Below are 15,175 nucleotides of genomic sequence, written 5' to 3' on the forward strand. Positions count from 1 at the left end.
TCATCAGGAAACATAAGTGGTTGTGCGTCAGTGCATTCTGTGTCCTCCACCCCTGGGGAAGGGCTAGGTGGCTGCCCTTGGGAAACCCTGCCAGCAGAGTCTTCAAACAGCATAAGAGACTGCTGCATGACTTGAGGCTCAGACAGGTTCCCCGATATGCACGGGGGGGATGTGACAGACTGATGGGCATGGGTTTCAGGCGCCACCTGTGCGCTTTCTGCAGAAGACTGGGTGGGAGATAATGTGAACGTGCTGGATCCACTGTCGGCCAACCAATCGACTAGCGCCTGTACTTACTCAGGCCTTACCATCCTTAGAACGGCATTAGGCTCGACCAAATATCGCTGTAGATTCTGGCGGCTACTGGGACCTGAGGTAGTAGGTGTAGTAGGACGTGTAGCTGTGGCAGAACGGCCACATCCTCTCCCTGCACTAGAGGCTCCACCAACACCACCACCACCGCGTCCCTTATTAGATATTTGCCTCATAGTTAGCGTTCACCAAGCAAAGTAAAAAGTGGTTAAGTATGTTAAAAATAATTATCCGCCAATAAAAACCCTCATGTAGGGTATTGCACAGTAACTTATGCACCTCTAATCCCAGATGTGCAATATATCAGAGAGTTTTTTTAACCCCAGTAAGCAAAAGTCGTATTTGTGGCATAAATTTCACAGTAACTTATGCACCTATAATCACAGATGTGCAGTATATAAAACACAGTATTTTTTCCACCCCGGTATGCGAAAGCCGTATTTCTGGCCTAAAATGAACAGTCCCTTATGCACCTATAATCCTAGATGTGCACTATATGAAACAGAGGATTTTTTTTCACCCAGTATGCCAAAGCTGTATTTCTGGCTAAAATGTGACACTCACTTATGCACCTATAATCACAGATGTGCACTATATGAAACAGAGGTTTTTTTTGTTCACCCCAGTATGCCCCAGTATGTCAAAGCCGTATTTCTGGCCTAAATGTGACACTCACTTATGCACCTATAATCACAGATGTGCACTATATGAAACAGAGTTTTTTTTTCACCCAGTATGCCAAAGCCGTATTTCTGGCCTAAATGTGACACTCACTTATGCACTTATAATCACAGATGTGCACTATATGAAACAGAGGTTTTTTTTCACCCCAGTATGCCCCAGTATGAGAAATCCGTATTTCTGGCCTAAATTGAACAGTCACTTATGCACCTCTAATTCCAGATGTGCAGTATATCAGAGTTTTTTTTTTTAACCCCAGTAAGCAAAAGCTGTATTTGTGGCCTAAATTTCACAGTAACTTATGCACCTATAATCACAGATGTGCAGTATATAAAGCACAGTGTTTTTTCCACCCCGGTATGCGAAAGCCGTTTTTGTGGCCTAAAATGAACAGTCCCCTATGCACCTATAATCCTAGATGTGCACTATATGAAACAGAGTTTTTTTTTTCACCCAGTATGCCCCAGTATGCCAAAGCCGTATTTCTGGCCTAAATGTAACACTCACTTATGCACCTATAATCCTAGATGTGCACTATATGAAACAGAGGTTTTTTTTTCACCCCAGTATGCCCTAGTATGAGAAAGCCGTATTTCTGGCCTAAATTGAACAGTCACTTATGCAGCGATAATCTTAGATGTGCACTATATGAAACAGAGGTTTTTTTTTAACCCCAGTGTCTCAAAGCAGTATTTCTGGACTTGCAGACATGCAGATATCCTGTGCTGGTGCACTATCATTGCATAAAATGGCTGCCGATTATGTATTGACTAACTGAAGGAAGTTTGTTTTCAGTAGTAGTTGTCTCAGGGCAGGCTTAAAACAATTGTGCACTGCACCCACAAAACACATTTGCTGTAGATCGCTGAGTAAAGAAGCAGTTCTTCATAAGATTCCTCCATGATCTCTCCCTCACAGCAGCTGCAGCCTATCCCTACACTAATCCGAGCAGAGTGACGGGCGGCGCTACGTGACTCCAACTTCAATAGAGGCAGGGTCACATGCTGCACTTGGCCAATCACAGCCATGTCAATTATAGGCATGGCTGTGATGGCCTCTTGGGGCAAGTAGTATAACGCTTGTTGATTGGCTGCTTTGCAGCCTTTCAAAAAGCGCCATAGAAATCGCTGAACACAGAACCCGAACCCGAACTTTTACGTAAATGTTGGGTCCGGGTGCCGAAAAACCTAAAGTTTCTCCTGTATAACGTTTGCATATCCGAAATATCTGTGACATTCCTAAAAAAAATTTGCTGCTGGTGGCAGCGACATTACCTGCGCTACATCTCCTGTATAACGTTTGCCCATCCTAAATATCAGTGACATTAATTCAGTGTAAATTCTTATTAGCCGCTGGTGACAGCGACATTACTTGCGCTATACTTCCTTTATAACGTTTGTGCATCCTAAATATCAGTCACATTCATTCAGTGTAATTTTTTATTAGGCGGTGGTGACAGCGACATTACTTGCGCTATACCTCATGTTTAACATGTGCGCATCCTAAATATCAGTGACATTCATTCAGTGTAATTTTTTATTAGGCGGTGGTGACAGCGACATTACTTGCGCTATACCTCATGTTTAACGTGTGCGCATCCTAAATATCAGTGACATTCATTTAGTGTAATTTTTTAATAGGCGGTGGTGACAGCGACATTACTTGCGCTATACCTCCAGTTTAATGTGTGTGCATCCTAAAAATATCTGTGACATTCTGTGTGCTTTATTTGCGCATACCATTACAAAACCTGCGCTACTGTACGTGTGACATACTTGCAAGCATATATACCATTTAATATGAGCAAGGCGAGCAGTAAGGGACAGGAAAGTGTCTGTGCTGCTGATGGTGCACGCAGAGGCCGTGGCCCTGGGCGCGGTGAAAATGTGCCTGCTGCCAGAGCACAAGAAACACACTAATCCACGATACCTAGCTTCATGTCCCAGTTTGCAGGGCGGCGCAGGACACCACTCTCGAAGTCAGACCAGTGCGACCAGGTGGTCGGTTGGATTGCAGCAGATAATGCTTACAGTCGGTTAAGCACCACCCTGTCTTCCACAAAGTCCAGTCTCAGTAGCCAAGAGTCTGGTCAACACAATTCTCACCCTGATATTCCTTCAAACCCACCATGGAAAGTCTTGGCAAACAAGTGATCCCACACTCGGATATTCCGAGGAGCTGTTTTCATGGCCATTCCTTAATTTGGGCCTCTTGCCAAGCCTGCTTGAAGAGGGACATGTGGAGATCTTGTGCTCTGATTCCCAAACTCTGGAGCATCCACAGTCAGAAAAAGATGATGGTGGAGAATGGCAATTAGTGTTTCACGAGATGGATAATGATGATGAGACACAGTTGCCAATAAGTCAACTGCAATTAGTGTCTCAAGAGGTTGATGATGAGGATGAGACACAGTTGTCAATAACTAAGGTTGTTGTTAGGTCAACAAGTCAGTAGGATGACCAGAGTGAGGAAGTGGAAGAGGAGGTGCTGGACGATGAAGTCACTGACCCAACCTGGGATGGTGGCAAGCCGAGCGAGGACAGCAGTACCAAGGGGGAGGGATCCGCAGCAGTGCACCCTACAGGCTGGAAGAGGCAGTGGGGTGGCAAAAGGGAGAAGGCGGGCCACACCAAACAGGCCCGCAACTGTTCCACAGAGCACCCCCTTGCGGCAATCTGCCTTGCCAAGGGGTAGGTGTTCGCACTCTGGCGCTTTTTTGAGGAAAGTGCAGACGATAAAAGAATTGTCATTTGCAACCTGTGCCGTACCAAAATGAGTAGGAGTGTGAACACTAGCAACCTCACCTCCACCAGCATGATCCACCACATGGCATCAAAGCACCCTATTAGGTGGGCCATATGCCTGGGTACACAACCATTGCCTCCTCTTCCCCTGTGTTATGTGCTGGCCGATCCCCTGTCCAAGACGCAGGCCCGGATGCCTCCCGCCATGCACCTGGACCTTCACAAGCACCATCAGCTAGCACATCGACTTCTGTATCCCAGCACAGCGTACAGATGTCTATACCCCAGGCCTTTGAACAAAAGCGCAAATACCCAGCCACCCACCCACAGACCATAGCACTAAATGCGCACCACTCCAAACTGCTGGCCCTGGAAATGTTGCCATTTAGGCTTGTGGACACTGAGGCTGTCCGCAACGGGACTTTGTCCCCAGCCGCCAATATTTTTCACGGTGTGCAGTCCCAGCCTTACACCAGCATGTGTCCCGTAACATCACCCGTGCCCTGACCAACGCAGTTATTGGGAAGGTCCACTTAACGACTGACACATTGACAAGTTATTTTGGCCAGGGACGCTATATTTCCCTGATGGCACACTGGGTGAACGTTGTTGAGGCCGGGAGTGAGTCGTACCCTGGGATGGCACAGCTGCTACCGACGCCATGGATTGCGGGCCATACTTCCATCAGGGTTTCCGCCGCCACCTACGTTAATGGCTGCAACTTCCCCCTTCTCCTCCTCCGCCTCCTCCTCCACTTCCACATCTGAATTATCATCTTGTAGCACCAGTCAGCCGTCAGTCAGTAGGTAGAAAGCAGTGTAGCACTGTAAACTGATCTGCTTAGGTGACAAACAGCACACCGCCGCAGAGCTGTGGCAGGGATAAGGGACCAGACTCAGCTGTGGCTGTCGCCACTCAACCTACAACCAGGCATAGTTGGGTCTAATGGCCGTAACTTGGTGGCGGCTTTGGAGCTCGCAAGCTCACACACATCCCATGCCTAGCCCACGTGTTCAACCTAGTGGTTCAGCGGTTTCTCAAAACATACCCCAATTTGCTTGAGCTACTTGTGAAGGTGCGCCGTGTGCCCATTTCAGCAAGTCATCGACAGCTTCTGCCGGTCTGGCAACGCTGCCGCAGCGCTTGCAATTGCCAGCTCAACGTGAGCACGCGCTGGAACTTGACGTTCCACATGTTGGCCAGGCTTTGTGAGCAGCAGAGGGCAGGTAGTGGAATACCAGCTGCAACATGGTTGTCAACTTTCCAGTCAGCTTCCTCTCTTCACAAGTGACGAGTGGGCATTGATGTCTGACCTCTGTGAGGTTTTACGCAACTTTGAGGAATCAACACAGATGGTGAGTGGCGATAACGCTATTATCAGCGTAACCATCCCACTTCTGTGTCTACTCAAACGCTCGCTGCTCACAATTAAAGTGGACACCCCTTCCACCAATAAAAAGGGTATATGGTTCAATTTCCCTTTTCTTGTCCTCCTCCTCCATCATATCAACATGCTTATTAGGCTGCCCTTGCTCCTAATGTTTTAGAGGGTCAGCTGAGCAGCGGGTCCTTACCCATAATGTTTTAGAGGGTCACCAGCAGGCCCTCAAGTATAATGTTTTAGAGGGTCAGCTCACCAGCAGAGCCTCACCCCTGAATTTTTAGATGGTCAGCTCGGCAGCAGGCCCTTGCCCACAAAATTTTTTAGATGGTCAGCTCGGCAGCAGGCCCTCTCCCACAAAATTTTTTAGATGGTCAGCTCAGCAGCAGGCCCTCGCCCCTAATGTTTTAGAGGGTCATCAGCAGGCCCTTGCTCCTAATGTTTTTGAGGGTCACCAGCAGGCCATCAGTCGTAATTTTTCAAGGATGTGTATGATGCCCTCCTTTATGTGTATAATAATAAAGGGTATATTAGAGTGCTGGTTCGTTGTAATTTTTGGCAGCCCTTTCCCTTAGTGCATAGACTTTATGAGTGTAGGAGTCCCACTACCTGAACAATTGTACGATAATGTGATTGAGGTCCTCTTTTATGTGATATACAGGTTGTATTGGAGTGCCTCTTCCTTGTAATTTTTGGCAGCACTTGTACTTTATATACAAGTAAATATACAGGAAAGAATGTTTCCTAACAATTTTTCCTCTAAAATCGATTTCATCTTCGGTTTGGTGCATATTATTGTCAGTCTGTAAAAGTGGCGTACTACTCGGACAACATCGTTCCCAGCAGTGACCTGGGAGTTCAAGATGCATCCAGACATCCTCCCCATGTTGTTCTCAAACCATTTCAGTGGCGTTTCCATCAATTTCTGACCTTTTCCTATGAACCAGACACCCTCCCCTTTTCAGAGCAGGGGGTGCCTGGTTAAATGCTCGGGCTCTTCCATTGACTTACATTGAGCACGGGTGCTCGGTAGAGCACCCGAGCATCCCTATGTGTTCGGCCAGAGCACCCGAGCACCTGAGCACTATGGTGCTTGACCAACACTATTTGTCAGTAAGAGTTCCACATACTTTTGTGCATACTGACCTTCTGCTTTTTATGTCTGAGTACACAGATGTGCCCTTTCTTTCCTTTCCTCTTAGCTTGAAATTCCATGAGATGAGAAGCATGAGATGACCAGCTTGAAAAAAGAAAACCTTTTGAGCTTCTCTGTTATAATTTCTGATGTAGAACAGATTAGCATATCCAAAAAAACTCTCAGAAACTTCCCCTTAACATTCTATGTTATATCCTTAGACAATATTCTAATTTTCTAAATTTTTTTACCTGTACTGAAGGACCTATGAATTTGGGTAAAGATATGTAAATATTTTTTTTTACATTGTAAAGACCACAGATACCACATTAAAACTAAATTCATATCTGTAGATGCATATATTTCAATTTCTTGGTTTCTCATTTTTAGAACCCTCTGATGAAATCAAAGTAAGAAGTCACAGTACAGAACCTTTACCAAAGTTGGAAAGCAAAGAGCGACCGGGCCACCACCACTCATCACCATCCTCCAGAGAGTCATTTAAATCTCAGGAATGGGATGGAATCCCGGGCCCAACACATGTTTCCAGTAGACTTGGAAGATCATCTGTGAGCCCAACAATGTTAGCAGGAAATAACAGCTCAGGTAAGAGGGATACATACATGAGGAGAACTGGTCTATTTAAGTGTATAGATAAGATACCTAAAAAGAAAAGCCTTGTGTGTCTATTCTAGAAGTCATTTAAAGAGGACCTGTCACTACCTCAAAAATGCGAACTGTGAACATTACCACTCTAGTGACAAGTCCTCGTTAAGGGGAATAAACAAGGTGAAATAAACCGATAAGTGAAAAGAAAACTTGGGAACAATTAATTCAGGTACATTATTTAGTAATCTGTTTATTCTGGCTTTGTTATCTTTTTACCCACAAATGCCCACTAAGAGACAGATATTAAGGATGGATGTTATTTTTGAAAATTATGTTATTGGTAGGGATGAGCGAACCCGTTGAAGTTCGGGTTCACCAGGTTCGGCCGAACTTCGAACCCGAACAACATTAAAGTCAATGGAGACCCGAACTTCACTTTATTATTTTCCGTTATAACGGAAAAAAATAGCATTCTTAAGACAGAATGCTAAATAAAATGGCCATGGAGGGGTTAAAAATAATAAAAAAACTCACCTCATCCACTTGATCGCGCAGGTCTTCTTTCTTCAGGACCTGCGATGATGTCACCGCGCTCACCACGTGGGGAGCACAGTGACATCATCGCAGGTCCTTTTGCAGGTCCTGAAGAAAGAAGACCTGCACGATCAAATCAAGTGGATGAGGTGATTTTTTTTTAATTATTTTTAACCCATCCATGGCCATTTTATGTCTTAAGAATGCTATTATTTTCTGTTATAACCATGTTATAACGGAAAATAATAAAATCACCCGAACACCGAACCTGAACCCGAACTTCAGTGAAAAAGTCTGGGTTCGGGTCCAGGTACCCGAACTCGCAAAGTTCGGTACGAACCCGAACTTTGCAGTTTGGGTTCGCTCAACCCTAGTTATTGGTACTGGAATGGCTTAATTAAGTACTGTCTTTTTAACAACTTTGCATAAATAAATGGTGAACTTGAGAGAAAGATAGGGGAACAGGATCTCCTCTTCTTTGTCTCTGCTGTGTATGGGAGACAGCATAGTAGTTGCTAGTTAGTCTTTATTCACTGTGGAGCTGAGCTCAGAGAAAACTAATAACTAGTGATGGGGCCTCCAGAGGCTAAAACTAGTGATACATGTAAGGCTACTTTCACATCTGCGTTTTCAATTTCGCTACTGAGATCCGTCATAGGATCTCAATAGCCGATGAAAAATGCTTCAGTTTTGTCCCCATTAATTGTCAAAACTGAACTGAACTAAACGGAATGCACCAAAATGCATTCCGTTCCATTTGGTTGCGTTCCCATCACGGACAGAAAAACTCTGCAAGCAGCATTTTTCTGTCCACGATTTGGTGTGGAGCAAGACGGATCCGTCCTGACATACAATGTAAGTCAATGGGGACGGATCCGTTTTCTCTGACACAATAGAAAACGGATCCGTCCTCCATTGACTTTCAACGGTGTTCATGACGGATCATCATCATGGCTATAGAAGACATAATTCAACTGGATCCGTTCATGACAGATGCATGCAGTTGTATTATTGTAATGGAAGCGTTTTTGCAGATCCATGACAGATCCGCAAAAAACGCTCATGTGAAAGTAGCCTAAGATACAAGTCATATAATGTCCAAAAATAAAGCTACTCCTCATATACACACACATGACAACTTATTCTGAGAAGTCATATGAAAAGGCAGGTATGCTTTAAATTTCAACTGTAAAAATGAGGCATTATATGGTGTCCATTGTGATAAATATGCTGTTTGTGTATTGCACGGCTGTATCTAGGTTGTCCAGAGAGATAAACTTTAGACACTTTCTGCTCCAGCTAATAGATGAGGATCTTAAATTCCATGTACTGTAAGCTATTAAACAACGTAGAGTTTCTAAACAATATCCGTGAGTTGCAGGGTATTTGCCCTGATATTAAATGGGTTTTCCAGGCTCCAGATATTGATGACCTTTCCTCAAGATAGGTCAGTAATATCTTATGGGTCTGACACCCCGCACCCCCACCGATCAGGTGTTCCCTGCAGCCTCTCGCACTGGAACTAGCTCTTGAATGGAGCAGAAAATACAACTCCATTCAAAGTGTAGTGGCCATCTTGGGTTACTGCAGTTTATCTTCCATTAAAGGGGTTGTCCGAGTTCAGAGCTGAACCCGGACTTACCCATAATTTTACCCAGGTAGCCCCCCTGATGTTAGCTTCGGAGCATTACATGTTCCGATGCTCTCCCTTGCCCTGCGCTGGATCGCGCAGGGCAAGGGCTCTTTTATTTAAAAAACACACTGCCGGGAAGAGGCTTCCACCCAGCAGTGTGTTCGGTGATGTCACCGGCTCTGATGGGCGGGCTTTAGGGCTGCCGTAGCCGTTTTACAGGCTAGGGCAGCGCTAAAGCCCGCCCATCAGCGCCGGTGACATCACCGGGCTCACTGCTGGGAGGAAGCCTCCACCTGGCAGCACTATGGAGAGCCCGGTTCATCACCGGAACTCCAGAAAATGCCTTTGTCCTGTGCGATTTAGCGCAGGGCAAAGGAGAGCATTGGGGCATGAACTTCTCCGATGCTCAAGTCAGGGGGACTGCCTGGATGAAAATGGGGATATGTCCGAGTTCAGAGCTTTAAAGTAAATGGTAGCTGGGCTGCAGTAACCTAGCACTGCCACTTTGAACAGAGCTGTGCATCCTGTTTCATTCAAAGGGCTAGAGATTGGTGGGGGTGCAGGGTATCAGACCCTCTCTTATTGGATATTAATGACCTATCCTGACAATAGGTCTTCAATATCAGGAGCCTGGAAAATCCCTTTAACTGCCAATGGAATGGTTTTGTCCTTGATACAAAGCTTCAATAAAAACAAGTCATCCGTGGTGTCACTAGGGAGCAATAGTATTTAGAGCAGCACCTACACATAGTGGGCTTGAGAACCAGACGTGGCTCCCAAGCCATTGGTCGGTTTTGCAGTATATAAAATGTAGACAAATATTTAATTACTGTGGTGCTAATTGAATAATTTTTTTTTTCTTCCAGAAATGAAAATAAGCTGCAAATTAGGTCGATCTGCTTCCACGTCAGGTGTGCCTCCTCCTTCAGTTACTCCCCTCAGGCTAGCCAATGAGCAACAACACAGCCAGGTACCACCGTTACCCAATAGTGAATGACGTCATGTGATTCAACATGCCAAATACTTTCCACTTCTGTGTCTGTCATCTGTTGCCGTCAGCTCTGTATGTCTGTCTTCGTATGGTCCACTCTCTGTCTGCCATTAGTCAACAAAGTCATCTGCCGCTCTAATCACGGAGGAGCTTTGTGTTTCTCTTTCCTATGGTACTACCTTGATCTGGGTTTTACTCCTTCTGCAATTTTATTGTAACATTTTTCTATTTGTACTTTCTTTTTTATTTCTTTTTTTACACTTTGTGCACATTTTTACTGTCGTAGTTTGATAAATTTCACAGCCTTGTCTATATGTATAGATGACTGTCTTGTCTGCTGCAGCAATCCATTGTTAATGATTTGTACATGCATTTTAACATTCTCCCTTCTGTATTGTAAGATATGTGACAGTTTTTTGCATATACGGTTATTTGGTCTTGGTGCATGTTTATAATACAATCTGAAGTGTCACTGTCTATACACCATACTTATCCAGCCATCGGTTTCATCTAAGTGGCAGCTACTTAATTTCAGCCCTGTAACATTTATAAGATATTAGAAGTAATACAATGAAAAATATTGTTGTATATTGTATAATAGACATTTCTCCTCATGTGTCAGAGAGTTCTGTAAATCATCTGGAGTTGCAGATCTCCCTGGCAGATAAGGAGCCATACTGAGCCCATTCTATTGCCAAAAACGTAAGAATATCATGTAAGTGTTTGTGCATGAAAAGCCATATCTATATTATCTTGAAAAGATAAATAAAAGCTGCATCAAAAGACTTTATCACACTTGTGTTGTGCCGATATCTTGTTCTTTTCAGTGCACGAATCCGTGTTTTACATTTGTGCTACTTTACCAAACTAACCATAAGAGTTAGTAACTGGTAAATTGTTCTCATTAGACCTGTTGTTTTGTCTTTCACTGTCTACATAGTTTAAATACATCTGTCCAGTACGTTCTCGTGTCCCATACACCAATTCAATTGCCATAACTGTATGTACGTTTCTATTGATAAGCAATGCAGGTCGTAAAGGGTCAGAAAACCTTTCATATGTCATAGGCATATCAAAAGTTTTGATCGGTATGGTCGGAATGTTCAAAGCCCCACCGATTGCTAGAATGAGGAGGGAGAATTTCTTGAATCACACACTCTCTGCAGCAACACAGACTCCATAGAAAGTCTGTCGGTTCGCCTCGCTTAGGTCTCCTGCAGTAAGGAGAGAGAGTATGATATTCGAGCGCGTCTCTCTCCTCGTCTCTCTCCTCTCGTCCTAGTGATCACTGGGGGTCTCAGCACTCAGATCCCCACCGATTTAAGACTTTTGTATGTCTCTATAACATATCAAAAGTTTTCTGTAAACTCAATTAATGTAAGTTGTCATTTTTTTATTATATCCATATTTGGTAAAGCCAGGTAACAGACAATATTGCCATCCTCATAATTTCTATAAGGGATGTATTGAGATGGCTTAGTCTTTGATAATGATCAGTCAGACCCTAGGGTTGACTAGGGTTCCAACTGGGCAAACAACATTTGTATTACACATCTATATATAAAGAAGGACGTATATATGTGTGTGTGTATGTATGTATGTTCTGCGATCACTCAAAAACGCAACCATCGATTTAAATGAAACTTGGCATACATATCCATTGCTACCTGGAAAGAAATCTTGTGGGGGTCACAGCTCTCTAGGACGTACCATTCCTGAGAGATTCCAAAAATATGACCTGCATTAGCCAATACAAGCCTGCGAGTCTTTCTCTTCATATCCCAACTGCCATACACACGGTCCCATGTCCCTTATAAGTCAATAGAAGCTCGCAGGCCCTTAGTTTCCACATACACACAGTTTTACTACAGGTTTCCATAACAACCCAGCCATTTTTCTTCACTGCTGTAGGTCATCTTTAGGCTACGGCTACACGACACCATGTGTATAGATGGATTCTTTGCAACTGTCGTGTCGCAGTCACAGCATGTCACATGTCGCAGTGCGACACCATAGCCTATCATTATAAAAAATGTTGAGACAAAATGTTGCACGCCACATGTCGTCGTGTAGCCCTAGAATTAAAGGGGCAGGGCGCTGAGGAGGTCACTGTTAAAGGGGTGGGCACTTCCATCCACGGTGACACATACCTTCCATCCACGATGATTCCAGGTACCTTCTTACATACCCCCCCTTTGTTCAACCCTGAGGAAGTGAACACCTGCCATACAGTATACAAGGGACAGGGCATCCGCGTTTCCCTGCAACCAGCCTGCCCTGTGTTCCACGGAGAACTTAAAGTTCTGTAAGGACAGGAACCACCTGGTGACTCGGGCATTTCTCTCTTTGACCTGGCTCATCCACTTGAGAGGGGAGTGCTCAGTCATCAGGCGGAACTTTCTCCCCAACAAATAGTAGCGGAGAGACTCGAGTGCCCATTTGATAGCCAGGCACTCTCTTTCCACTATGCCAGGGGTGGCCAACCTGTGGCTCTTGAGCCACATCCGGCTCTTTGCTTCTTCAAGTGAGGCTCTAGCTGTGGAGCCAGGAAGCAGTCAGGCCGGCTCACTCTCCACCCTATGCTCAGATCTCTTTTCCTGATCGGGCAGTGTTACTACTTTGCAGCTCCAGCTCACTCTCCACTACGTCCTGATGCACACAGTGTGAGAATGTAGTACGTGGAGACACGCACTATGACTTGACGTTGTGCTCATCAGGTCACAGTGGAGAGTGTGTCAGACCTGCAGAGTAGCAGGTGCCCGAGCAGGAGCCCAGTGCCTGATCAGGAGAGGGAAGAGATTTTTTTAAATCATAGAACTGAGCATGGGGGTCTGATCTTAGCACGGGAGGTTATGATCTGAGCATGGGGGGTCCTGATCTGGGCAATGGGGGTCTGATCTTAGCATGGGTGGGATCCTTATCTGAGCAATGGTGGTCTGATCTGAGCATGAGGGGAAGATCTGAGCATGAGGGGAAGATTTGAGCATGGGGGTATATCTGAGCATGGAGGGCTTGTTTGAGCATGGGTTGGTCAGGTCTGAGCATGGGGGGGTCAGATCTGAGAAGAGGGGAGATCTGAGCACTGAGGGTCTGACACTGGGAGTCTGATTTGTGTTGTCAGATCCGAGCATTGGGGGTCTGATTTGGAGGCCTGATGAGGTTTGGGGATCTTATTGTAGGTCAGATGAGGATTGGGGATCTGATTTAGGAGTCTGATCTGAGGTCTTATGAAAAATATATTTTTTCTTTTTTTCTCTGCTAATGAAAAATAAGAAAAAAAAGTTTTAGCAGACCTCAGATCAGATGAAAAATATTTTTTTAATCTTATTTTTCTTTGTTAAAAGATAGGTGCATCTTGTAGGGCTAAAAAATACGGTGACTCGTGTGTAAATGTATAGCTTGTGACTCCTGGTAGTCATGCGTTTTGTTTTTTTGGGCTCTTTGTGTCTGTAAGGTTGGCCACCCCTGCACTATGCTATACCTGGTTTTGGCTGGGGTGAGCTTGCTGCTTAAAAAGACAATGGGATGCTCCTCCCCATTGACTTCCTGAGAGAGTACAGCACAGAGGCCTACTTCGAAGGCATCTTTGTGTACCACGAACTCCCGGTGACCCGCACAGGGCCGACTTCAAAGTGGAAAAAGCCTCTTCCGCCCGCTCATCCCAGCGAACCAGCAAAGATTTTCGTCCCTTCAAGAGCTCTGTCAAGGGTGTGGCTATAGTGGCAAAGTGTGGAACAAATCTCATGTAATAGCCTATCATTCCTAGGAACGACTTTACTTGTTTAGGGGGGACAGGTCGGGGCCCATTTCTTATCGTCTCTATTTTGCTTACTTGGGGTTTGATCACTCCGCGCCCAATGACATACCCCAGGTATTTTGTCTCCTCTAATCCCATTGCGCATTTTTCGGGGTTAGCGGTTAGTCCAACTTCTCGAAGGGAGTCTACTACAGCCTGTGACTTTCCCAGTCGGTACTGTGGAAGACAATATCGTCCAGCTAAGCCGAAGCATACCGACGATGTGTTCGCAGTACAATGTCCATTGGCCTTTGAAAAGTGGTGGGGGCGCCATGCAGACCAAATATACTGGTACAGCCCCTCCGGTGTGATGAAGGCAGTTTTCTCTTTGGCAGCATCCGTTAAGGGTACCTGCCAGTACCCTTTGGTGAGGTCCAAAACAAAAAAATACCTGGCTTGTCCTAACCTCTCAATCAGCTCATCTACCCGGGGCATGGAATACGCATCAAAATTAGATAGCTTGTTTAATTTTCGAAAATCGTTTCAAAACCGCAACATCCCGTCCGGTTTGGGTATCAGTACTATAGATCTGGCCCACTCACTTCTAGACTCCATAATGATGTCTAGTTGCAGCATTAGTTGTACTTCCTCAAAGATGACTGTCGCAAAGCCTCGGGTACCTGGTATGGTTTCAACCTGATTTTGGCCTGAGACTCAGTGACAATGTGATGCTGGATTATGGAAGTGCGTCCAAGGAGGTCTGAGAACACATCTGTGTTCCTGCTGACAAACTCCCTGGCCTCCTGAGTCTGTTTAGAGGAGAAGCTGTCAGCAATCTTCACTGTGGCAACTGCTTCCCTTACATTAGACTTAGGGTCCGGAACCTCTCTCCCTAGAAAACTCGGCCGCGGGCTATCGTCAGTACTGGTCTCCCTATCGTTTCATGGTTTGAGTAAATTCACATGGTACACCTGCACCGGCTTCCGCCGCCCTGGCTGGTGTACCTTGTAGTTTACTTCTCAAACCTTTTCGAGTACCTAGTAGGGTCCCTGCCAGCTAGCCAGTAACTTACTATCTATTGTCGGTACCAGAACCAAAGCCCAAAACCCAACTAAAAGATCCGGACCCGAGACTGCCGATTATACACCCGACTTTGAGCTCGCTGAGCTGCCTCCATATGTTCCTTTACCAGCGGCAACACGGTTTCCATACGTTCCTGCATCTGGGTGACGTATTCAACAACACTTTTATATGGTGTGGGTTGTTGCTCCCATGCCTCTTTGGCAATATCCAAAAGACCACGTGGATGTCTGCCATATAGTAGTTCGAAGGGCGAGAATCCAGTAGAGGCCTGGAGCATTTCTCGCACTGCGAACATAAGAGAGGGCAGAAGATGGTCCCAGTCCTTTTCATCAGCTA

General features: G+C 45.3%; 1 protein-coding gene across 1 annotated transcript in view; it reads left to right on the forward strand.

Annotated features, from left to right (window-relative positions):
• NYAP2 (neuronal tyrosine-phosphorylated phosphoinositide-3-kinase adaptor 2) overlaps nt 1-15,175 on the forward strand; it is a 228,682-nt gene that overhangs the window by 199,849 nt on the left and 13,658 nt on the right. Inside the window, exons 4-5 of the mRNA XM_040431045.1 lie at nt 6,644-6,859; nt 9,896-10,018. Coding sequence (XP_040286979.1) covers nt 6,644-6,859; nt 9,896-10,018 — 339 coding nt within the window. The remainder of the gene's footprint in view (nt 1-6,643; nt 6,860-9,895; nt 10,019-15,175) is intronic.

This window comes from Bufo bufo, chromosome 4, assembly GCF_905171765.1.
Source record: "Bufo bufo chromosome 4, aBufBuf1.1, whole genome shotgun sequence".
Lineage (NCBI taxonomy): Eukaryota > Metazoa > Chordata > Amphibia > Anura > Bufonidae > Bufo > Bufo bufo.